General features: G+C 50.8%; 1 protein-coding gene across 2 annotated transcripts; it reads right to left on the bottom strand.

Moving 5' to 3' along the window:
* Positions 1 to 906: 906 nt before the first annotated feature.
* NCF4 (neutrophil cytosolic factor 4) lies at positions 907 to 21,318 on the bottom strand. 2 transcript variants are annotated; one of them, XM_060188893.1, is made up of 11 exons: positions 21,237 to 21,318; positions 20,057 to 20,131; positions 13,217 to 13,302; positions 12,898 to 13,051; positions 12,313 to 12,383; positions 9,076 to 9,203; positions 8,335 to 8,392; positions 7,443 to 7,541; positions 4,762 to 4,892; positions 4,530 to 4,595; positions 907 to 1,255 (listed from the first exon to the last, which is right to left on the bottom strand). In XM_060188893.1, exons 2-11 carry the CDS (start codon positions 20,112 to 20,114, stop codon positions 1,060 to 1,062), a joined length of 1,047 nt encoding a protein of 348 aa, XP_060044876.1. In that variant the 5' UTR covers positions 20,115 to 20,131; positions 21,237 to 21,318; the 3' UTR covers positions 907 to 1,059. The 2 variants fall into 2 exon arrangements, with proteins under 2 accessions (XP_060044876.1, XP_007519420.1); XM_007519358.3 differs by lacking the exons at positions 20,057 to 20,131; positions 21,237 to 21,318 and adding an exon at positions 17,969 to 18,120 and having other exon boundaries at positions 13,217 to 13,301.
* Between the last annotated feature and the right edge of the window lie 1,675 nt (positions 21,319 to 22,993).

The raw sequence follows: 22,993 nt of genomic DNA, 5'->3' as shown, positions 1-22,993 counted from the left end.
GGCTAAGCGCAGGTGGCGCAAAACACAAGGACCGGCATAAGGACTCCGGTTCGAACCCCGGCTCCCCACCTGCAGGGGAGTCACTTCACAGGCGGTGAAGCAGGTCTGCAGGTGTCTATCTTTCTCTCCTCCTCTCTGTCTTCCCCTCCTCTCTCCATTTCTCTCTGTCCTATCCAACAACGACAACAACAATAATAACTACAACAATAAAACAACAAGGGCAACAAAAAGGAATAAATAAATAAAATAAATATTAAAAATACATAATTAAATAATTAAAAAATATTTTTTAAAAAAATGGGTTATGGCTCAATGCCTTCCGGTCACTCTCCTCACTGGGAGTCAGTGCATTTCCTTGCATAAAAACTTCTCCCTTTGCTGACTGTCTTCAGAACAATTGCCATGGACTTTAGATGATGATTTTGTGGTTCGTTTTTCTCTCCCATAAGAGGGTATTTTCACTGGGGAGCAAGTCCACTGGGCTCCTCACCCCACTATTCCCTTCACAGGTTAGGAAAGAAAAAGCTCTAGGGGTAGGAGAGTCCATTATTCAGTCTCTCTCTCCTCCCCAAGGGTCAGAGTCCTCTTTCCCCATTCCCTAATTAGAGCAGAGAGTCAAAACAGAGACCCACCTCTGCACCTCCCAGCTCCTCAGGGTAGCAGAAATAAGAGGATTTGGCGTTTCTTCTGTGAGGGTGGTACCCATCCCCAAGAAAGGGGGCTTCTGGGGTGGGGCAGCAGGGCAGGACAAACACATAAGCCCAGCAAGGGTTGGGCCGACTGTATTTAGGCCCAAACCAAGGCCGCTCTCTGTGTGGAGATGATCCCTAACTGATGATGTTTGTTAGAGTACTGTCCGCCTTTCCTTCTCTCTCCTTAGAAGACATTATAACTCCGAGTCTGGCCTTGGAATGGAGCCATTTATTTAATTCAGAGAACAAGTGTACAGACAGAGAGAGGACAAGCCCAGGAAGTCTGTCCAGCCTTTCTGGACCCTGCTTGCCTCTGAGGGCTCCAGTTTCTTTCCAGTATCTCCTCACTGGCCAGGACCTTGGGGACTCAGGGGACAGTGTTGTAGACTTTATAGTTGTCCTTCAGGGTGATGTGCAGCTTCCAGGAGAACAACCGCTTCCGTGTGGGTAGACTCTTGGCCCGCCTCACCATGAGCCCCACGTCTTCATCCGACAGCAGGCGGATCAGGTCTCCCTCAGCGTCCCGGTAGTTCAAGGCAATGTCCTCCCGCTGGAACTCATGCCTGGGTGGAGAGGTCCGGGCTGAGGGAAGGCCCAGTGCTCTGGGCCTGGGTGTGTGTGGGGGTGGGGGGCTGGGGGCCTCTGGTTCTAAGAGCCAGGGAAGGTCAGAGCTGGACCTGAGCCTTCTTTGCCTAACCTCTCCTGAAGTTGCAGAAACACACCCACCAGGGGTACAAAGCTCCCACCGGAAAGGGATGAGTAAAGACTTAAGAATTGTCAAGGAGGTCTAGGGAGACAGCATACTGGTTATGTAAAAGGCTGCCATGCCTGAGGCTCTGAAGTCCCAGGTTTAATCCCCAGAAGCACCATAAGCCAGAGCTGAACTGAACAGTGTTCTGATATTAAAGAAAAATAGAACTGTCATGGGGAGCTGCTTTGCCATGTGTGAGATCCCAGTTCAGTCCCAGCCCCCATCGTATTAGAGAAGCTATGGTGCTATATTTCCCCTCTCCTCTCTCTCTCTCCACCTCTGTCCCTCTCTATCTGAGAAAAGTAATCCCAGACAGTATACAGTATAGTACTGCCAACATCAAATTACTTAGTTGATTAATAAGCAAACAAAAGAACTGTCAACTGTCACTGAGAATTTTAACTTGGTGATGTGTATGTGTGTGCGGGGGGGTGGGGTGGGGTGGGGGGGGGAGCAAAAGGGTAAAAGTAAAAACCCACCCAGAAACAAAAAGTCTATTGGAAAAAGTTGGCTTAGAAGTCAAATAGGCTATCAGACAATTTGATCCCTGAATTTTACTTCTAGAAATCATCCCATACTGGGTACAGGTGTGCATGAAAACACAAGCAAGGGGCAATTATAGAACTCCAAGTGAAAGTGCTCAATAGCCCTCTGTGATTAGACTTAGACCTAGTAAGCCTGGGATCCTAGTAGAAGTGGCTAAAGATGGCATTACAACTCTCTAATGGATCAGACTTAGACCAAATTAGCTTGGCAACCTAGCAGAAAGGCCCAAAGAAGACAGATCCCAAAAATCTAATTCTGGTTGGGAGCAACAAATGACACTCAGTGCTTAAAAACTAGGAGATAGTCGGGAGTCGGGCGGTAGAACAGGGGGTTAAACGCACATGGCGCAAAGCGCAAGGACCAGTGGGAGGACCCTGGTTCGAGCCCCCAGCTTCCCACCTGCAGGAGAGTCGCTTCACAGGCAGTGAGGCAGGTCTGCAGGTCTATCTTTCTCTCCCCCTTTCTGTCTACCCCTCTTCTCTCCATTTCTCTCTGTTCTATCTAACAATGACAGCATCAATAACAACAACAGTAATAACTATAACAATAAAAAAACAAGGGCAACAAAAGGGAATAAACAAATAAATAAAAATATTTTTAAAAACTAGGAGACAATGTAAGGTTGTCAGATAAAAAGAGGAGTATAAAAGTTGGATAAGGGCAAGAGACTGGCTCACTTAATGATGAACTTTTTGTTTAATATCACGTTACTCCATCATCAGGGAGTCCATGGATGCCCACACAAATATTATGGGCCTAGACCTCTAATTGACCCTTTGCTCCACCATCAATGGTCACTACCATCAGGAACATCATTATGTCAGCCTTTCCAGGACCTTGTCCTCACCATAAAGCAGCAATGGGAGGGACTGCCACTGTCTCTGAAGGGAGGCTGGGTCATCCTGCCCTGCATCTTGAGGAAGACTGGCCTGAAATGAATGCAGCTTACAATGTTCCTGACTGTGGCCATGAACCGTGAGCTCAGACCAATAGGAACTCAGAGGCTACACAGACTCTTGTGCTAAATATAGACCCTGGGTCAGGTGGATGGGGTAAATAGTTCATTGTATTCATAAATTTTCTTCAAGAATGGGAGCTACTCTCTGCCTTAATCCAACTTTCTAGCCCTTTTCTCTACTCTGACACCATATTCTCAGACAATATTTTTGTCCAACTCCATGTTAGCTATCAAACTCAAGCAAAAACTATGAGAGTTGTGGGTCCCTTGGAACATGCCTGGAATGGACTTCCGAGCTTCTTTCCACCCTAAGATCCCTATTCTCCTCTGTTCCACTCCTACTTTTTATTTCCTATTCGTGAATCATTTTGTCGTGCTTTGTATCTTGCCACCTTTCAGTCACCATGTTGCAGACACTATCCTGATTCCATCCCGACTTCCCTAGGCAGAGACTTCACCAATGTGTCTTGGAACCTCACCGCTTCAGAGCCCTGCCCCACTAGGGAAAGATAGAAACAGGCTGGGGGTGTGGATCCACCTGCCAATGCTCATGTCTAGTGTAGAAGCAACTACAGAAGCCAGAACTCTCACCTTCTGCAATGCCAAAATAACTTTGATCTGTACTCCCAGTGAGGGAGAAATGATAGGGGAAGATGACCAGAGGGCTCTGAACTCCAGTTCCACCAGGAACTGGAGAGAGAGAGAGAGAAGAAAGAGAGAGGGATATTTGGATGTGGTTATAGGTGTAGGTATGACTTAGAAAGGAAGGGAAGATGGGGCCTATAGAAAAAGGTCAGATATATAGAAATATAGACAGACAATTGTAGAAATAAGAGTTCAATCATATGTGCAGCCTTGGGAGAACTGTTGTAGCTTACAAAGGAGGGATTGGGGATCCAGAACTCTGGTGGTGGAAATGATGCAAAACTGTGCCCCTATTAGCTTGTAATTTTGTAAATCAATATTAGATCAATAATAAGAAAAAAGGAAAGAAAAAGAGAGAAAATCACCTTAAGGGGCCAATAAAGTAGTTCACCTCAATAGTGCGCCTGATTTGCTATTCATGAAACTCTAGCTCAAGTCCTGCCCCCATTGGACAGGAAGAATCTTCAGTGTTGTGTCTCTCCCCCACCCCTCACCTCAAGTCCTTCCCCCTGCTTCTGTCTTTGAATAAGTCAGCCTAGAGCAATGAATCCCCAGTAGTGATAGAATAAAACAAGCAATTAGATTTTTAAAAAGAGAAGAAAAAGAAGCTATTATAAGGAAGTAACTGAACAGGTCACCAATCACTGGCATCATGGCACTGTTAGTGATTGCAAAAATGTGACAGCTTCCTCAATGACCAGCAGAGGCAGGTGTCTGCATGGGGACTGAAGCTGGATTGAACCTTTGGTGTCTCAGGAATGAAAGATATTTTACATAACCACTACACTATGTCTCCCCTGCCTCCACCCCCATCACTCATCTTGTGGGGGGAGGGGGGAGTGACGCCAGCACCTCTTCTGCAGGGGGGAAGTAGGAACAAATGCCTCTCAGCATGCCCTACGTTTCCTGCTCACCCTCAGCCCTCCCAGCCCCTCACCTCATGAGCCGCATCAGGTCCTTGTAGAGGGGGGTGCTGCTGAGGTCTTCCTCCACCGCAATGTCCCTAGGAGGACAACAGGAAGGAGGTCCCAGGTGAGACTGGGCAGTGTGTATGGGAGGTTTTTTTGGGGGGAGGGTATCTCTGCTTTGGGTTTCCAGCTCAGAGTGTGATAGGGGTAGGGAGGGGAATAAAGAGTGAATAGCCCCCTATCTCCCAGCAAGTCACCAACTTGATTGTGCTGATGGTGTCCTCATAGTAGTAGCAGCGAAGCCAGTTGGTGGGGTCATCTTCCTCTGGGAAGTCCTTAAGGATCTTCACAAAAGACAGTGGGAAGATACCTGTGGTTCCCCGCACGGTGCCCTGAGGAGGACAGAAAGGGATGTCCAGTTGGTGTGCACAGTGAACCCCACCCAGTCCCTCTCATGATGGCAGGGCACACAAAGTCAGGGTCCTTATGTACAGGGAGGAGAGAAAAGGAAGCCAGGTCACTGAGCTGTTTCGGCCAGCTCGACTCTCATTTTAGGGGCTCGGGAGCTGAGTTCACCTGAAACGCTGCCCCAGCCTCCTTCATCCACTTAGTGACTCATTCTCTCATTCAGGCATTTTCCTAGCAGTCTCTGAGCACTCAGGCTGGACCAAAGGTCTTGCCTTCCCTCTTATACTGTAAAGGAGGATGAGAGGTGATGCAGTGCTCAGGGGTGGAGGTGGCCTTCACAGGGAGGTAGAGGGAAGCAGGAGTTAGGGAGAAAAAACAGGGGAGGTTTCCACTAATTTAATCATTCATTCATTCATTTATTCATTCACCCATTCAGCCATTCATTCATTCTACTGCTACCACCTGCTCTGGATTATGCAGCCTAAAATTTCTGCAGCCCAGCCCATGGCCCAGGCCCAGCTCCTGCTTTGCCAAAATGATTTTTTCATCGCTGTGACCCTCTGGAAGATGCGTCATGTACATACATCCCACTTCACAGATGCATAAACAGAGGCTGGAAAATTTGCCTTTACTTCTCCCTCTGGTCCTGCCTTCAGCCTAAGACCTAAAGTTGATGAGTGTTCTGGCAGACAAAACTTTCCAGAAAACAGGAAGATGACACACTTCTCGATTCATGACCCTCAGGAGACCATGGAGGAGCCAAGGCAGAGCTGCAGGGCCGCAGGAGAACCAGCACTGAGTCCCTGCTCCTCTCCCACCCATGGACTCAGGGGCCTGACCCTGCCGTGGGACCTGCCTTGGAGCACCTGCACACACACAAGGAGCCCTGGAAAGGGAAGCAGTGGGGCCTAATCCAAAAGCTGGTGGGAGCTCAGGGGCTCCCTGGTGATCGCCATGTCCCCTCCCCATGGATGGGCCACCATGACCCGGACAAGCCCAGGGCCACCACATGTCATAGATCCAGACACTCTGTGTGCGAGCCCCCAGCAGCTCTGCTTCATTTCCCCCTTCCTGGAGCCCGGTGAAGAAACTGCCCATGTTGTCTCCATTTACAGGAAAAGAAACCATGTGATTGAGCAAGTTTCCCAAAGCCGCAGAATTACTTCAAAACAAAGTTGGGGGCTGGGAGGTAGCTCGTGCAGTTGAGTGCATGCCTTACCATGCACAAAGGCCTGGCTTCAAGACCCCATACCACATGGGAGCGCCATGGATGGCACCAGGAGGAGCTCCATAGAGGGTGGGGTGGTTCTGTGGCATCTCTCCTTGTCTGTCTGTCTCTCCTTTCCCTTTCCTATCTGAAGTCAAAATAATAATGATAATGATGATGAAAAAAAGTTGGCCTAGGAGCAGTGGAATCATGCATGCATGAGACCCCAGCATCGCCAAAGAATAACATTGAAATGAAGTGAGGGCAAGGGAGACAGCATAATGGTCCTGCAAAGGACTCTCAGATCTGTGGTTCGGAGGTCCCAGGTTCAATCCCCAGCACCACCATAAGCCTGAGCTGAGTAGTGTTCTGGCAAGAGAGAGTGAAAGAAGGAGGAGAGGGAGGAGGAGGAGGAGGAGAGGGGAGGGGAGGGGAGGAGAAGAAAGGGGAGGGGAAGGGAGGAAATGGAAACAAAGTTAGGATGTGATGTCAGGCAGGTGCACTGCAGAACCCAAGCCCTTCACTGATGCCTTTCACCTGTACCCTGGCCTCCATCCTCATCTCCAAGGTGAGTAATCTCATCCCAGTAGCTTCTGGTAGGTCCGCAGTGATTTGCCTCCCAGAGCTGACAGTCTAGGGACATATTTGATGGCTACTCTTGGCATCTGGTGGGTGGAGGTCTAGGAGACTGCCTAGCACCCATGATGCACAGAATTCTCCTCCACAAAGAGCCACCTGGTACCTCCTGTCCTGAGGCACAGGTTGAAAACATAGCAGGCTGGGAACTTAGTTACAAACCAAAACACTGAATTCAGAGGAAGTGGCTTGGCCCAGGTCACACCAGGCTGAGGCCAAGTGCAAAGGCAGCTGTGGGCTCTAGGATCATCTATTCCAGTCACACACCTGGTGCTCAGCACACCACCCGACCCAAGCATGTCCACCTGTCCACACCTACAAGATTTTCTTCTCCGGGGCCTCCTCCACCCCTCCTTATTCTCTCTCCCTCTCTCTCTCTCTCTCTCTCTCTGTCTCCAAACTCCATGCCACCTCATCTCCAGCTTCTTCCACCCTCAACTCCACCCACTTCTCCATCCACACCTATAAACTTACCTTGTCCCCTGTCCATCCTTGCATCGACCTCACCTCCGTCTCCCCCCACCCCTGTCCATCTCACTCCAACCTCCCCTACAATCTTAACCTCCAACCTCACCATCACTTCAGTTTCCTTCTTGCTTCCAGCCATAGCCTCACCCCTCCCTTTATTCTCACTTCCATCTTCACCTCCTTTCCGACCCATCCTCACTGCCACCTTTACCACCCACCTCACCTCCAGCCAGTCTTTATTGATCCTACTGAGAAGGAAGATGACATCCCCAACTTTGAAATTCAGCTCCAGCTTGCTGTTCCCAGTGAAGTCAAACAGAGCCTGGGGAGAAGAGGGGAGCGAGCTGGGAGGTGGAGGTCATCCCCTGAGTCAAAGACTCATCTATCAGTGAGGAGACTGGAGTGCAGGGGGGAGAATGGCTCGTCCAGAGGCTTTGCCCTGAGGAAGGAGCCGACTCAGAATCCAGGACCTCCTGACTCCAGAGTGGGGGTCTGTTGGCGTGAGCACAGATGGGGACCTAGCACCTCTTCCTGCCCCCAGGTCTCAGTGGGGACTCCACTGTTCCCACAAACCCCCAGAGGAGTGATCTCACTCGTTCTGAAATGCCCTTTTCTCTTATTTTTTTTCTTTCCTCTCTCTTTCTTCTTTTCTTTTTCTTTTTCTGCCAGGGAATTTCTCTGGTGCTTTGCTCCTGTGAAGCTTCTCTTCTGCATGGCACTTCCTCATGGTGATGGGGGTTCAAACTCTAGCCTTTCCCCTCTACCAGTAAAGTGTGTCCTCTGTGAGTGAGCTACCTCCCAGAAGCCTCTAAATATCCCTTTCTAAGTATGTGCCCCCCTCCCCACCCCAGCTCTGTGAAGACAGGCTGTGCTGAGTCAGCCCTGAGGTGCTGCTCCTCAAAGTGAGGCTGGCTCCAGGGAGGCCCAGGAGCAATTACTGAGGAGTCCCACCACCTCCCCTAAGCTGGGGACTCCAGAGATCTGAAGCTGAGGCTGTGGGTCCTTGTTCCTCCTCCCAGAACACAGCCCCCTCCTGGGTACCCAGCAGGTGGTATGTGCAGCAGGAGGGCAGCCTGGCCCGCAGTACCCACGGACGTCCACTTGCAGGTGCCCACCTCTGCTCGTGGAGCTGCCAGGCGGTCCAAGCTTGCATTTTGAGGGGTCTCATTCTTGCTGTGGAGAGAAGAAGGGCTTATCAGGGCTTCTCCCTGGCTGGCTCCCTGCTTCAGCCCCTGAGAGACCCTCACTGGTTGGGGAGGGTGAGGGAAGCAGAAGATATTTGAAACATAGCCTCAGTGTCCCTGGCCTTGCTGCTGTGGTCTGGGTTTCTGGGGGCAAGTTCCACCTTGGGTGGAGGCTGGGAGGGGGAGGCCTGTTCTTTGAAGTAAAAGGAGTGAAGCGCAGCATCCCCGGAGTGAGGGGTGTGCAATCTATGCAGGGAGCCACAGCTGACCACCTGGGACTAAAACTGGCCAGGAACTGGGCACCCCAAGAGATGCAGGGGAATGCTTTTGGAGAGAGCAGCTCCCGGCCCCCTCTCTCTGACCCCTGACTCCTTCCAGACACTCTTAGCTGCTTCCCTCCCACCCCCCAGCCATGGCTGTAGCAAGCAGACCATCCCTGTCTATGGCTCAGCCCCTGTCCTCCTTCTGATCTGTCTCACATATCTTCTGCACACCCATCTTCTGCCCTCCAGATGCTACTCTTGACTTTGCAAACCCATGTGACAAGCAGAACTGAACTGAGGTGCTGGGGTGGGTCTTTCTGTGGAGCAGAGGTGCTTTTGCAGTGGGGCCTGGGACAGGCAGGGCTGACCAAGAAGTGGTACGAGATGAGGCTAGAAGCTGCCCACTTACACTTTCCGGGTGTGGGGGCGAAGCCGGCGGAGGGCGTGGGGCACCTGCTCTGAGTCGTAGGTCGACTGGTAGAAGAAGATCCGGACGTCCTCATCCATCAGCACCCAGACAGGCAGGCCGAGCAGGTGCTGTGTGGGGTGGGAGGAGGGGACAGGTGGGCAGCCACTCCACCCCTGCCCCCCATGTGTACACCCCTCTCTATACTCATGCATTCTCTGCGCCATCACAGGGTCAAGGGCAGCTTATGAAAGTTCAGCAGGTGGAAGGAAGGAATCACATCACAAATGTTGACCCTGGGTTCAAGGTCAGAAGGGCCATCAGGCTTGAAACATTTACTTGGAAAAGACCTAGAAGACCCACAGACGCACCATCAATGGTGATGAGTGCTGACTAGATGATCTCTGTGACTACATCACGCTGTGGCTGTGTGACCCTGCTTGTTAAATGACTGTTCTCAAGATCAGTAAGGTCAAGGGACCTGCTGAAATTCACACAGCTCAGCAGGTGACAATGTTGGGACAACCAAGCCATATGCCATTATGACCTGTGCCTTTGCTCAAACAAGATAATAGTGGGAGGAGAGTCTACCTTGAGGAACCATTGTTAGTATCAGGACCTCACAAAAGCCCCCTGATAATTGATCTCACATCAGGGTTAGGGAAACTGGGCCCTGGAAAAAAAGAGTACTGGGTCCAGTTGGCAAATCTAGGAAACAGTGAGCATAGGATTCTCACTGGACACAAAAGACATAAGTCCCCAGGGACCCAAGGGCAGTCTGCCCAGAGGTCACTCCAAGGACAAAGACACCGAGCCAGGCTGAACTTTGCACTGGGCCACTCACCTGCTGGGTGACCTTGGGTCAAAGTGCCTCCATCCACCCTTTTTTAAAATTAATCTTTTATAATATTTTATTTAGTAGAGATAGAAAGAAATTGAGAGGAGAGAGAGGGGGGCCAGGAGGTGGTGCATCTAGTTGCGCACTCACATTACAGTGTGCAATGTCCTAGAGTCAAGCCCCTGGTCCCCACCTGCAGGGGGAAAGCTTCACAAGTAGTGAAGCAGGGCTGCAGTGGTCTCTGTGTTTCTTGCCCTCTCTATCTCCTCCTCCCCTTTCAATTTCTCTCTGTCTCTATCCAATATTAAATAAATAAAAATATTTTTAAAAGAGAGAGAGAGAGAGAGAGACACCTGCAGCACTGCTTCACTGCTTGTGAAGCTTGCCCCCCCACCCCCACACACACAGATGGAGACCAGGGACTTGAATCCAGGCCCTTGCACATGGTAATGTGTGTGCCTAACTGGATGTACCACTATTTCCCCCCCCCCCCAATCCACTCTTTAATAAATTAAACAGTAGGACAAGAGCTCCCTCATGGGGTTGTGCAAGGATTAAAGCAGTGGACATGTACACAGTACTGAGAAAGCACCCAGAATCTGACAAGAGCTGCATCAAGGTTGGGCCATCCTATTGGAACAGTCACATTTCTTACAGTTTAGCACAGAGATGTGAGTTCAGCCCCACCCCTCCCACCTAACTGCTGTGTGTCCCTGGGAGAATGCCTGCCCCTCTCTGTGCTATGGTTCTCTCATGTGCAAATAAGAATAATAGACAGAGGCATACCCAATTAAGTGCATATATTACCATGTGCAAAGACCTGGGTTGAAGCCCCCACTCCCCACTGGTAGGGGTAGGGGGCTGTTTCATGAGCAGTGAAGCAGGTATGCAGGTGTCTCTCTTTCTCTCTCCCTTTCTATCTCGCTTCTCCTCTAGATTTCTATCTGTCACTGTTCAATAAGAAAATAGGGAGAAAGTAAGAAAGAAATAAAAAGGGGGGGAAAGATGGCTGCTGGGAGCAATGGATTCACAGTCCTGGTACCAAGTCCCAGCAACAACTCTGGTGGTGAGAGGGGGGGGGGGGGAGGGAGAAGGAGAAGAAGAAGGAGAAAAAGAAAAAGGAGGAGGAGGAGAGAAAGGAGAAGGAGGCAGATAGTACCAAAATAGTACCAAAGCTTACGTGTTAATGAGGGAGGCACTGCCATTAGTTCAATGGCCATATATGCAGAACCCCCTGGTGGCCAGGGGAAGAATTCCATGGAGTCACCTGTAGTTGTCGCGTGATCTATATTCTTAAGTGGATAGAGCTAATGGGAATCAGACCCTTCTAATTACTGTCAAGCAATAGGATGAGCAGACTGGGTCGAGAGAGAGGTAGTGAGCTGCCCATCCCTGGAGACATGCAAGCACGGTCTAGAATGGACAGAGCAGAAATGCTGGCATTGACCAGCTTCTGAATGTGGAGAAACTCACATGTACAGAGAGGAAGATGGGACATTCCAGGCTGCAGTTTGCAAAGACCAGGCGTGGAGTCAAGAGCCACCCCCTTCACCACTGCAGGTTTGTATTAAGATCCTTCCTTCCAGCTTGAGAGAGGAAACTGGAGCCTCTAGGCACTTTGAAGGCACAGCTGTCTCAGCACCCTCTTGAGGGGAGATGACGCCAGTGCAGGACACCCCCGGGCTTCCCATATTATCCTTCTTCCTCTCTCCCTCCCTCTCTCCCTTCTTCCCTTCCTTCCTCCCTTTTTCCTTCCTTCCTTTCTTCCTTCCTTCTTCCCTCCCTCCCTCCCTTCCTTCTTTCCTTTCATTCTTTTTTCTTTTTGATAGAGAGAGACAGAAATTGAGAGGGAAAGGAAGAGATAGGAGAAGAGAAAGAGAAACATTGCTACACTGCTCATGAACCTATCCCCTGCAGGTGGGAACCAGGGGCTCAAACCCAGGTCCCCTGGCATTGTAACATGCACTCCACTGGGTTTTGAGTAAAATAAACCAAAAGGAGAAGGACAAATACTGGATGACCTCACCCATAGGTGGAATTTAACAAACAAGGACAGAGGAAAAACAGAAAGTGAAACTTAGTCTCTCTCTCTCTCTCTCTCTCTCTCTCTCTCTCTCTCTCTCTCTCTGTGTGTGTGTGTGTGTGTGTGTATGTTGAGAGGGCTTTTGGTTCAAAGGGATCTAGGAGGTTGGGTGTCAGAGTGTTCTGCACACACCTATCACAGGAGGTGGGAAATCATACCCATGAGCCAACAACTATACTAGAAACCATTAGCCCTCAATAAAATGAAAAAAAAAAAACCCTTAGTTTCAAAAGCTGTGCCCAGAGATGGCACCTGGACTTCCCCCCAAGGCCCCATCTGTCCATCTATGCCAGTGCCCAGGTGCGGGGTCTAGGGTTACCTTCATGTAGGCGTTGAGGGCAGGGATACGAGCCTCTGCGATCTCCTGCTTCACGCCCACGTAGACTTTGGCTGAGGGGGCAGACAGGCAGACAGTTGTGCTAGGATCCTGGCCCCAGGGCCTGGGCTGAGGCTCGGGGCTGCCTACCAGCTACAGAGTCCTGGCCAGAGCCCCTGCTGCCCCACTCCATCTTTCCCCCCAGCCCAAGTGTCTGCTGTGGACCACCCAGCCCCTGGATGCTCTCTGGCTCATTGCAGTATGTTTGGGCTGTCTGTCTGCTGTTTGATCCCACGCACAGGATTCTGAGCTCCAAGGGGACAGAATCTGGGGGCCAGGGAGGTGGCTTAGCAGGTAGAGCCTTTCACTCAAGATGCTCTAGTTTGAGGTCCTGCACAATGTGGGAGCAGAGAGTGGGGCTACATGAATGTTGGAGCAGTGCTTTGTGCTCTCACTTTAGAGAGAGAACATCACATTCCCAAGAACTGAAAGGGGCTGGTCAGCAGAGTCTGCAGAGCTGAGACAGGGCACACTTTGCCCGGAGTGGGCGCAGGGCCCCTGGGAGGCAGCGCTGGGACAGTGGGCTACCTGGTAGTGTGGGCAGGGTGCAGCTGAGGGGGTTCAGCTTATTGTCTGGCCCAAACCGCTCCTCCAGCTTGCTCTGCAGGGCATAGAACTGGCGGTAGCGGCGGTAGATGAGGTACTTGGAGCCCCCTTTGGTCTTGACCTCGATGACGAAGACCTCAATGACAGAAGCAGGTGGGGCAGGGTCACTGTGAGGGTCAGTCAGAGAGTGAAGGCTCAGGGGTCAGAGGCTGAAGGCTCAGAGGTCAGTGGGAGACGACTAGAGACCAGAGGGTGAAGGCTCAGAAGTTAAGAGGTGAAGAAGGTTCATGAAGCCACTTACAAAGTAGCTGGTGAAGCCTCTCTTCTCCTCAATGTCAGCGATGTTGGCTGAGATAACAACGTCATCAGGAAGCTGCTCAAAGTCGCTGAGGGGGGTGGAGGCAAGCAGGCTGGTCACCCTTGACATGGCTGGCAGCCCCAGGGGCAGCGTGTGCTGCCAGCATGTCCCCCGCCACTCCCCAGCCCCTTTCAGGCCCAGAGAGACAGAGAAGGCCTGGAGCACACAGGCACTGGAGGGCAGACACCCGTCTATAGGTGGCTCACGGGCTGCTCCTTTAATGTCTACATGACCCATCCAGAAACAGAGCACTGAGCACCAAGCTCTGAACACTGAGCACTGAGCACCACCTGCACATAAGCCCTGTTCTAGCCCCAGGGCCCAGAAATTCACAATGTCAGCATACAGCCCTCAGAGAGAACGTCGGATTAGGAAGCCATTGGGTAGGGCATAGAACGGCCTTCCCCTGCAGAGAGGAGTCTGCACTGAGGAACCAAGGTCTGAGCCAAGGCCCAAGCCCAGCCTCACCGAAGTCCAGTGTGGGAGAGACCTGGCAGTTGAGGCCACCAGGGGGCAGGTGTGAGAATGTCTACAGCATTGAGCTAAGGAAGAAACTCCCTTGGGGACAAGGAAGTTGTGCAAGACCTCAGAAGAGATTGAATTAGGATGACCACAGCTCTAAAGGGCCAGCCTGGAAGGGGGGCAAGCGGCAGAGGTGGTAGGGGCAGAGCATAGCTGGGAAGCCTTGAAGTGGTCCCCTTGACATGGACAGACAGGAGGTAGGAAGAAGGGTCAGACAAAAAGAATATAACGCCAAGCTGCCAACCATGACTGAGCTATGGCCAGCAGCGCCTAGGATCTGTTTGGAGGTGGAAACGAAAGAAAGAGCAGTGTTTAGAATACTCCCCACATTCTGGCCAGGGCAGGTGGAAAAGAAACAGGGCTAATGTCCTGGGTTCCAGGGCACACTAGTTTGAGGGGACTTTTGGGTCCCCTGGCAGAGGTCCGGGTGGCTCTAGAGCTGGGGGGATGAATGAATTCTGGATTGGAATGGGAAAGAAAACAGGAAATAGAATGGAGGGATAACATAGCGGTCATGCAAAAAGCCTTTCATGCCCGAGGTTCTGAGGTCCCAGGTTCAATTCCCAGCACTATTTTCAGCCAAAATTGAATAGTAATCTAGCGCCTCTCCCTCTCTCTCTCTCCCTCCCTCCTCCCCCTGCTTGTGTATGTATTTGTCTGTGTACAATAAAATAAAGTATATATATTAAAAGATGGAAAATATTTTCTTTAAAAAAAGATTTTGGGGGAGTCAGGCAGTAGCACATTGGGTTAAGCACAAGTGGTGCAAAGTGAAAGGACTAGCACAAGGATCCCGGTTCAAGCCCCCGGCTCCCCACCTGCAGGGGGTCCTTCACAGAAGGTGAAGCAAGTCTGCAGGTGTCTATCTTTCTCTCCCTCTCTCTGTCTTAACCTCCCTCTCCATTTCTCTCTGTCCTATCCAACAGCGACGACATCAATAACAATAATAACTACAACAATAAAACAACAAGGGCAACAAAAGGGAATAAATAAATATTTTAAAAAGATAAAAGGGCTGGAGAGATAACATATGCAAAAACACTACCATAAGCCAGAGCTAAGTGGCAGTCTGGTGAGAAAAAAAAATTCTGGGAGGTGGAGGTGGCAGATTGAGAATCTCAGGCATGAGGCCCGGAGTTCGTCCTCATCATCTCACGTGCCAGAGCAATGTTCTACTTCTCTTCACTCCTTCTATCTCTCATTAATAAATAAATGTAACGATAAACTGAATAAATGTTTATAGGATATTTACAGGGGGCAGTGGTTCACCTGGTTGAGTGCACACACTACAGTACGCAAGGATGCAGGTTCAAACCCCTGGTCCCCACCTGCAGGGGGAAAGGTTTACAAGTGGTAAAGCAGGGCTGCAGGTGTCTATCTCTCTCCCTCTCTATCCCCTCCTCTCCTCTCAGTTTCTCTCTGTCTCTATCCAATAATAAAAATAAATAAATAAAGATTTACATATGGTTTTTTTATGTGAGTGGAGAGAGTCAGAGCATCACTCTAGCACATGCGCCCTAGCACAAGTGGGGGATCAAACTTGGGACCTCATGCTTGAAAGTCCTGTGCTTTAGTGCTACTTCCTGGGCTACATAAAATATTTTCCTTAGAACTTGTGGCTAAGACCTTGGAGAGCAGCAGTGGAGGATGGGAATTTGAGGAACAGGTGTGGGGAGAGAAAACACACAGCAAGCAGATAAAGATGGAACTGCCAGGGCTGGGTGGTCCTGCCCTGGGCCCTGTGGGTAGATGTGAAAACAAGAAGTGATCGTGACTGATGTCCTAGCAACTGGAACACTAGGTGAGCATGTGTGTGTGTGTGTGTGTGTGTGTGTGTGTGTGTGTGTGTGTGTGTGTGTGTGTGTCTGACTTGCAGGGAGATGTGTGTTGTGTCTCAGGCCTCAGGAGAAGTCCATCCCCAAGTATGTACGTCCATTCCAGGTACCTGCCAGTCCTCCCATATGACCTGGGCCACACAGGATGGGGTTCCCCCAGGGACGCTGGAGGAGCCACCAGGGAGTGACTCAGAGTGGCAGTGAGTGGCCAGAGGAAGTCCCCACCACACCCACAGCATTCTGGGGACTGCTGCCTCCCCCACTCACTTTCCACACAGGCCTCTCTGGTGACACCCTTGGGAGAAGCTCCCTCTCCTGCTTTCTCCCCAGAGGCTGAGCATTTTGGGTGTTTTGCCTGCCATGTGATGGGGCAGGCCGGCTGAGACTCAGGGGACCCTGGCACTCTTCTAGGGGTTGTCTGTCATCTTTCACAGAGAAGACTGAGGCAGAGTGGGAAATGAACCTGCCTCACTTAGTTGGGAAGGTGGGATTTGATCCTAAGAAATCAGGTTTCAGGGTTTCCTTCCACCCACACAGCCACACTGCCTGTTTTGAGGCTCCCGACAGCTAGTACACTAGAACGGGCCTGGCTGAATCCCAGCCTGCTCAGCCTCGGCTTCTCCATCTCAAACAGCCACGACAGCAAATCCTTAGATGCACCTGCGGCCACTGATGTGCTGTTCTCAACTCACTAGGATGTGGCCTCTGCTTTCCCTGGCCTCGTGGCTGAGTGGGGGTTTTGGCCATGAAGCAGCTAATTTGGTCAGAAGTACTTAGTGTCACTTCCTCGCCCAGGTCCGCTCAGAGCCAAAGCCCAGGCCAGGGTGTCAGGACCCCACAGATAGTTGTTATTGAAGCAAAATCTGCTTCAGAGCCCAGATGGAGCAGGGTGTGTGTGGAGGGGGCTGTGGATGGAAGCCAGCACAGGCTCTCAGCACACAGTAGGTGCTCAAAATGTATCTGTTGAGACCAGACACACTGCTTCAACCCTGTTCTGTTCAGTCAGATCTCCCTGTCTACACACACACACACACACACACACACACACACACACACACACACACACAGCTGTAGAAAGTTGTGCTATGTGCAGTGTCCCCAGGCTCTCTCTTTGGACCTCTGGCAGAACCCTTGTCTTGCTTCAGTGTTCCCAGGAAGGGCAGGGGAGAACTGCCTTTCTTCTCTGAAGGACAAGGACATCAGGCATGGGAGTAAGAGGCTACAGTCCATCCGGCAGCACTTGGGGTCTTCTGTACCCCAAGAAAGAGGAAGTGACACAGGCTCTTGAAGCTTTCAGTTTGTGCTTCTCCAGAGATACACAGTGGGGCAGGGGCCTAGGCGCCTGTCAGCCAGTCTCACCCCCACACCCCCTTCCCAAGTTCTTCCTTGAACCCCTCTGATTCTGCTGCCTCTGACATTCAGCTCCAGCACCCCCAGCTACTGCTCAATTCTAGCCCAGGCTCCCCTAGAGGTCCTGTGATCAGTTCCAGGCCAGCAGGATTCTTCTGGTGACCCCCAGAGTCACAGACAGAAGCCAAGATCTGTGTCCTCAGGGTCCCCTCTACTCCCCACCCACAGCTCAGAACTTGAGATCTCTCTAAAGAAGTGCTTACTGAGAGAGAAATCTGTCCTCCAAACCTGGCCTAGCCACTTGTTCCCTGTATCCACCAAGGAAGCACTTAGCCCTCCTTGGGTCTCTGTTGTCCCATCTACAAAGTGACAAAAGGGGACTGGAAGGCAGGCAGGACATTTTCCAGCTTAGAAATCCACCTGTCACTTGATTCAGCTGCATTCACTGAGCACAGAGTCGCTACCAACACATTTCTACTTGCTAAGGATACCACAGCGGTACAGAGGCAAATACCCTCAAGGAACTTGCCTCTTGTTGGGGGTGGGGGGGCGTTACACCAGTCACACAAGGCCTAAGCAGAAAAAGAAAACAAAAAAATAAGACAAGGATCTGACAGCAATAAAGGCACGTTTAAGGAAGGATTCTAAGAGATGATATTTGTTCACACCCCTGGGGGGGAAAAAAAAAAAAAAAGGAAGAGTCAGTCAGATTTGTGATTCCTTTTGAACAGAAGGTGAAAGGCCAGCATCGACCATCGTGCAGAGCAAGGAGCCTGACCTGAAGTTCCAGGAGGCCTGGCTTCCCACCCACTCTGTACCCCTCACCACCAGCCCGCAGCCTCCATGATTTTAGCCAAGCCTGCGTTTCTGAGTATTAGGGCTCTGGGGCTCTGACTCAATGTCTGTGGTTGGGGGAGGGAGGGTAAGGATGGACTCCACAGCCAGAGGCCCAGACACAGTGCAGACAGCCCTGCACTCACGCACTCACCTCTCGGCCCGCAGCTGCTGGGCTGCAGCCATGGCCGTGGAGGTCCCGGGTGGGAGGCCCCGGCTGCTGTTCTCTCACTTCCCTCTCCCTCTGGGCACCCTACGCCCTCAGCTGTGGGAGGGGCTGCTCCAGGACTCTAGGCCCTACTTCCTCTTCCCCGCAGCCTCGCCTCGGCCTTGTAGCTGCTGCAACTGAGGAAGTATCTGAACTTGGACATCGAATTTAGGCCTTTGGGGATCGTGTCTGGTGTCAGGCCTTGGTGCCAGGCCTTGCCCAGGCGGCAGGAAGTCTTGCTCTATCCGAGGCGGAGGTCTGGTGCTGGCTCAGCCACCAGGAGCTTTGCAGCCTTTCTTACCTTCTAGCTCAGCTAGTCTACTCAGACCTGAGTCACCGAGCTTTTACCTAAGTTACTCCCCAGGCCTGGCGTGCTGATCTCCACCTCACCCATCGCCCCTCAGCCCAACTACAATGCCACCTCCTCCAAGAGGCCTCTTTGGTTTCCTTAACAGAGTCAACACTCCCAGGTACTTTTGTTGTCTTGGCTAGTGAAGGCTGGTTTCTGCTCCCATCTTCCCCTTCCCGGGACACCACTGGGCTCCAGTTTTCTCACCCCTGGGACCCCAGGCCTGGTCAGGTGTCTTCACAGACAATTCTGTCTTCAAGGGCGCCAACCAACCAGAGGGAGCTTCACATCTCCAGCATAATCAGGTCCTCCCTGCTGGAGCTCTTCACCCTGTGCTGAGGAGCCCCACTGCCCCCCATCTCCAGAGCTCTCAAGACCCTGATGGCTGCCCCTCCTAGGCTCTCTTGCTCATAACAGCCTCCATGCTGTTTCTGGAATGTTCCAGGATGTCTGCCTCTTGGGGTTTCTGTATGTACCCTGTTTCTCTGCTACATTTTCCTTCCTCTTCTCCTTCATCTCTTCACTTCTTCTTCCGGATCCCTGAACCTTATTCAAGCCCCTTCCTATGTCAGCCTCTACCAGGTTCTGAGTATGTAGAACCATTACAGGGAAGCCACATGTCCCCCAAATTAATATGGGGTTCTTACCAATATTAGTAATAGAAGTCACTAGTTTGAGACTATTATCTGTTAAGGGCTGCCATAAAAATCAACAAACACACTCATCAGTTGAATGAAACTAGGTGTTACTGCCTAAATCAGAGACGGTGAGTGGTCTGGGAGACAGCTCAGAGGATAAAGCATTGGACCCTCAAGCATGAGGTTTGAGTTTGATCCCTCGCAGCACATGTACCAGAGTGATGTCTGGTTCTTTCTCTCTCCTCCTATTTTTCTCATAAACAAATAAATAAAATCTTTTTAAAAAATTAGAGACGGAGAAAACACTGAGGAAAGATGTCCATGACAGCTGTCCTCCCCTCTCCCACCCAAACACCGATTCTGCCCTCACTTGCCGTCTGCTAGGCTGAGCTCAGCTTCCAATCCCAGCTCCCCTTGCGTCTGTTCTCCAGCTCTTCCTCCACTTCTTCCTATGTCTCATGCTATGTATGACCCAGAGTCCAAGTTCAGATTCTAGACTCTCTCCTATCCAACCATTTCCCTTGCATTCTACCTTTGGGACACGTTTTCCTTTCTTTGTTGCTTGGTTCTAAGCATTCTGGGAAATGTAGTTTTCTTATATCAAGTTACATACCTTATGTCTCTTAATTCTGTAATATCATGAAGCAGAGGTAACAGCCTAGTAGTGATCTGGAACAGAGCTGTTGGAATTGTGTATTTCCTGTGTATTTACACGTTTAATTCGTGGTTTCCCCCACCACCAAGGTACCTGGCATCATGCATACAACCAGCTGTCATTTGGGAAGTGAAGGGGAGGCTTCCACCTGGAATCCAGTGATACCTCTACAGTGCATGGCAAGGGACTCTCTGAGAGCCCACAGTCCATATCTAGGAGGCTGGACACACACACACACACACACACACACACACACACACACACATATATTGCAAATGCCTTCATGTCCCTGAGCCCTTCTGGTTCCCTCTACTCTAAACCCCTGGGCATCAAGGCCCCCAGTATGGACACGGAACCAGCTGAGTGGAGCCTGAAGTCAGGGTCCTCTTTCCCAGCTCCTCTGACACCTTGCGGACTAAAGGAATTGGGGGCAGGAACCATTCTTGGCATCCGTAGGGCTGCCTGGCCTGAGAAAAAGAAGAGCAGTTGGTAGCCTCCACCCTTCCTCTGAACCTTGTCCCACTCCACTCAGCCACCCCGAGGGACCCCCTGTTCCAAACAGAGTGTTGGGTGGAGCTGGAAGCCCTGCTTGCAAGGCTTTCCCTCGCCTTGTGCAGCCAGCCCAAGGCCAAGACCTGCGGACAGGTGCACAGAGATGGGGAGACAGAGGAGAACATAAGAAAGGAGATAAAGGAGAGAGACAGAGAGAGGTCCGACAGCTGCTTACGGAACATGTCTCTTCCAATACAAAGATAAATTTAAGTGGCAGTGTGAGCAAGTCAAGATAGCCCCTCCTGCTCTGGGCCTAGAAAAATGCCAGCAAGAATTAGCCCTCTCGGTATTCAGAGTCAGAGCCCAGATCAGAAACAAGAAGGAGACCGAGAGACAGAGAGAGAGCTGGACCAGTGGAAAAGAGGGACTGAGGGCAAGCAGGGGTCGTATGTCTATTGAAGAGGGTTCTGAAGATTCAGATGCTTAATCTGGGCCTGGGTTCAAGCCCTTCTCTCTACAGGGAGTCAGATCTATGCCCACCATGCTGTCGGTGTCACAAGTGACTAGAGGAAGTGAGTTTCTCCGGCTTTCAGCTTGGAGTTGCTACTGGAGCTGAGGTCCACTCCTAGGCCAGGGAAGGGTGAGGGAGGAGCACCCCAGGTCAGAGGCCAGACCTCCCTTTGAGGCCCTGGACTAAACCTCCCACTGGACTTGGAAATCCCAAGAAGAGCATTGCCTACACAGGACTTGGAGTCCTTGCACCTGTGGGGGCCACATCCATGCTGGCCCCTGAGTGGAACTATGGCTTTGAGGGGCAGGGCGACATGAAGCAGCCCCAGAAGTGTGGGGGTGAGCTGAGCCTGAAACACTGGGATAGACCCAGTGTAGTTAGCCTCAGTCATCTGTGCACAGGCAGAACTGTTTGCACCAGGAACCGTCGATATGTTGAAACTGAATTTGGAAAGAGGAGAAACTCGTGCCCCAACCCAGTTCCTGCCAACCTGGCCCCTTCAGAACCAGGAAAAGATTGCCATGCCAGTTGCAAGCTTAGTTTTAAGAAGAAATACATGAAAAACCCACCTGGATCCAGAAGGCAGGATGACCTGTGAGCCTCGGGCTCCCATCTTTCCTGCTATTAAACTCACCTCCTGTTTCTCCAGCCCCTCTTGTCTCCTGTATAAATCACTCCAAGAATAAAGAGACAGGGAGATAGATAGATAGGAGCATTGCTCTTGCCTCCAGTGCAATCTGGAACACAATTCAAAGTCTTGTTCTTCTTGCAAAAGCTGATATGACAGTGTTAGGCTGTCTGCAGCCCCAGCAATGGGCCCATATTCATTTCCAGGAGCTCAAACTCCAAAGTGACAACTCACACTAGGAGCACCTGCACCATGAAAGGCAGCTCAGAGACTCATATGTTGGAGAATCCCTTCCCCGAGAATGTAGAATAATGCAAGCAAGGTCCCCACCCCAATTCCTGCTGGTGTCTCAGGCTCCCAGCCCCGAGGAGAGAAGCAGGACCACGGTGGGGCTGAGGGTGACAGGCGTGAGGACTGTGGAGTTCAGACACCTGGCTGAGGGGAGACTGGGCTGCTGACCCAGAGCTGGCCAGGAGAGACAGGAAGTTATAGACAGACATCTGTAAGAACTGTGACCCTGGGTGTTGTGGGAGCATGCGCGTTAGCACATGTGACAGCTGGGAGCGCGTGTGGCTGTTTACAACCTGTACACACACATGCTAGTCTGTGGGGACCAGAGATGCAGTGAGCACAAGGGTCTCTACTGAGATTCATCAGCTGTAACAGCTGCACATTTGTTGTCATGAACTTGAACTTGAGCATGCTGAGCTATCCTGCCTGGTACTTTCTCATTTATGAGATGGAGAAAGAGGAGCTCTGTCAGACTGCTGGTGGGTGGGAGTGCCAGCTGGTACAGCCATGGTAGAGAACAGCATGGAGAGTCCTTAAACAAGCAAAAATGGAAATAACGTGTGATTCAGTGATACCACTCCTTGTCATTTATCCAAAGGACATGCAAACACTAATCCAAGGGACATATATATACCCCCATGTTCATAGCTGTATTACTCACAACAGCCAAACTATGGAAGCAACCTAATGCCCATCAACAGATGATTGGGCAAAGAAGTCAGTGAAGCACTACTCAGATACTACAAAAGATGGCATTGTGTTTTCTGGGTCAAAATGAATTGGAACTGGAAGTTACTGTGCTCAGTGAAGTGAAGAGCAGCTACCCAGTGGTTTCACTCACGTGTGGAATATAGAACATTGAAACACATGAACTTGAAAAAGCGAAACAGTAGTGAACTCATGCCTAAGCCCTCGGGAAAACTATGGTGGTTATCCTTGGGGGAGTGGCTGTGATGGGAGGGGGACCCACAGAATTTTGATGGTGTGGGTATTGTAGAACTGCACCCCTGTTATCTTATAATCATGTAAACCATGAATTGAATTTTTTAAATTATTTTTTTATTTTATTTATTTATTCCCTTTTGTTGCCCTTGTTGTTTTATTGTTGTAGTTATTATTGTTGTTGTCGTTGTTGGATAGGACAGAGAGAAATGGAGAGAGGAGGGGAAGACAGAGAGGAGGAGAGAAAGACAGACACCTGCAGACCTGCTTCACCGCCTGTGAAGCGACTCCCCTGCAGGTGGGGAGCCGGGGTTCGAACCGGGATCCTTATGCCGGTCCTTGTGCTTTGCGCCACCTGCGCTTAACCCGCTGCGCTACAGCCCGACTCCCCGAATTGAATTTTTTATTCAAAAAATGAAAAGAAAAAAATAGGTTTACCTAGCAGTGTCATAGTAAAAACTCATG

The sequence above is a fragment of the Erinaceus europaeus genome, chromosome 4 (assembly GCF_950295315.1).
Source record: "Erinaceus europaeus chromosome 4, mEriEur2.1, whole genome shotgun sequence".
NCBI lineage: Eukaryota > Metazoa > Chordata > Mammalia > Eulipotyphla > Erinaceidae > Erinaceus > Erinaceus europaeus.
This window is presented reverse-complemented; position numbering and strand designations above follow the sequence as displayed.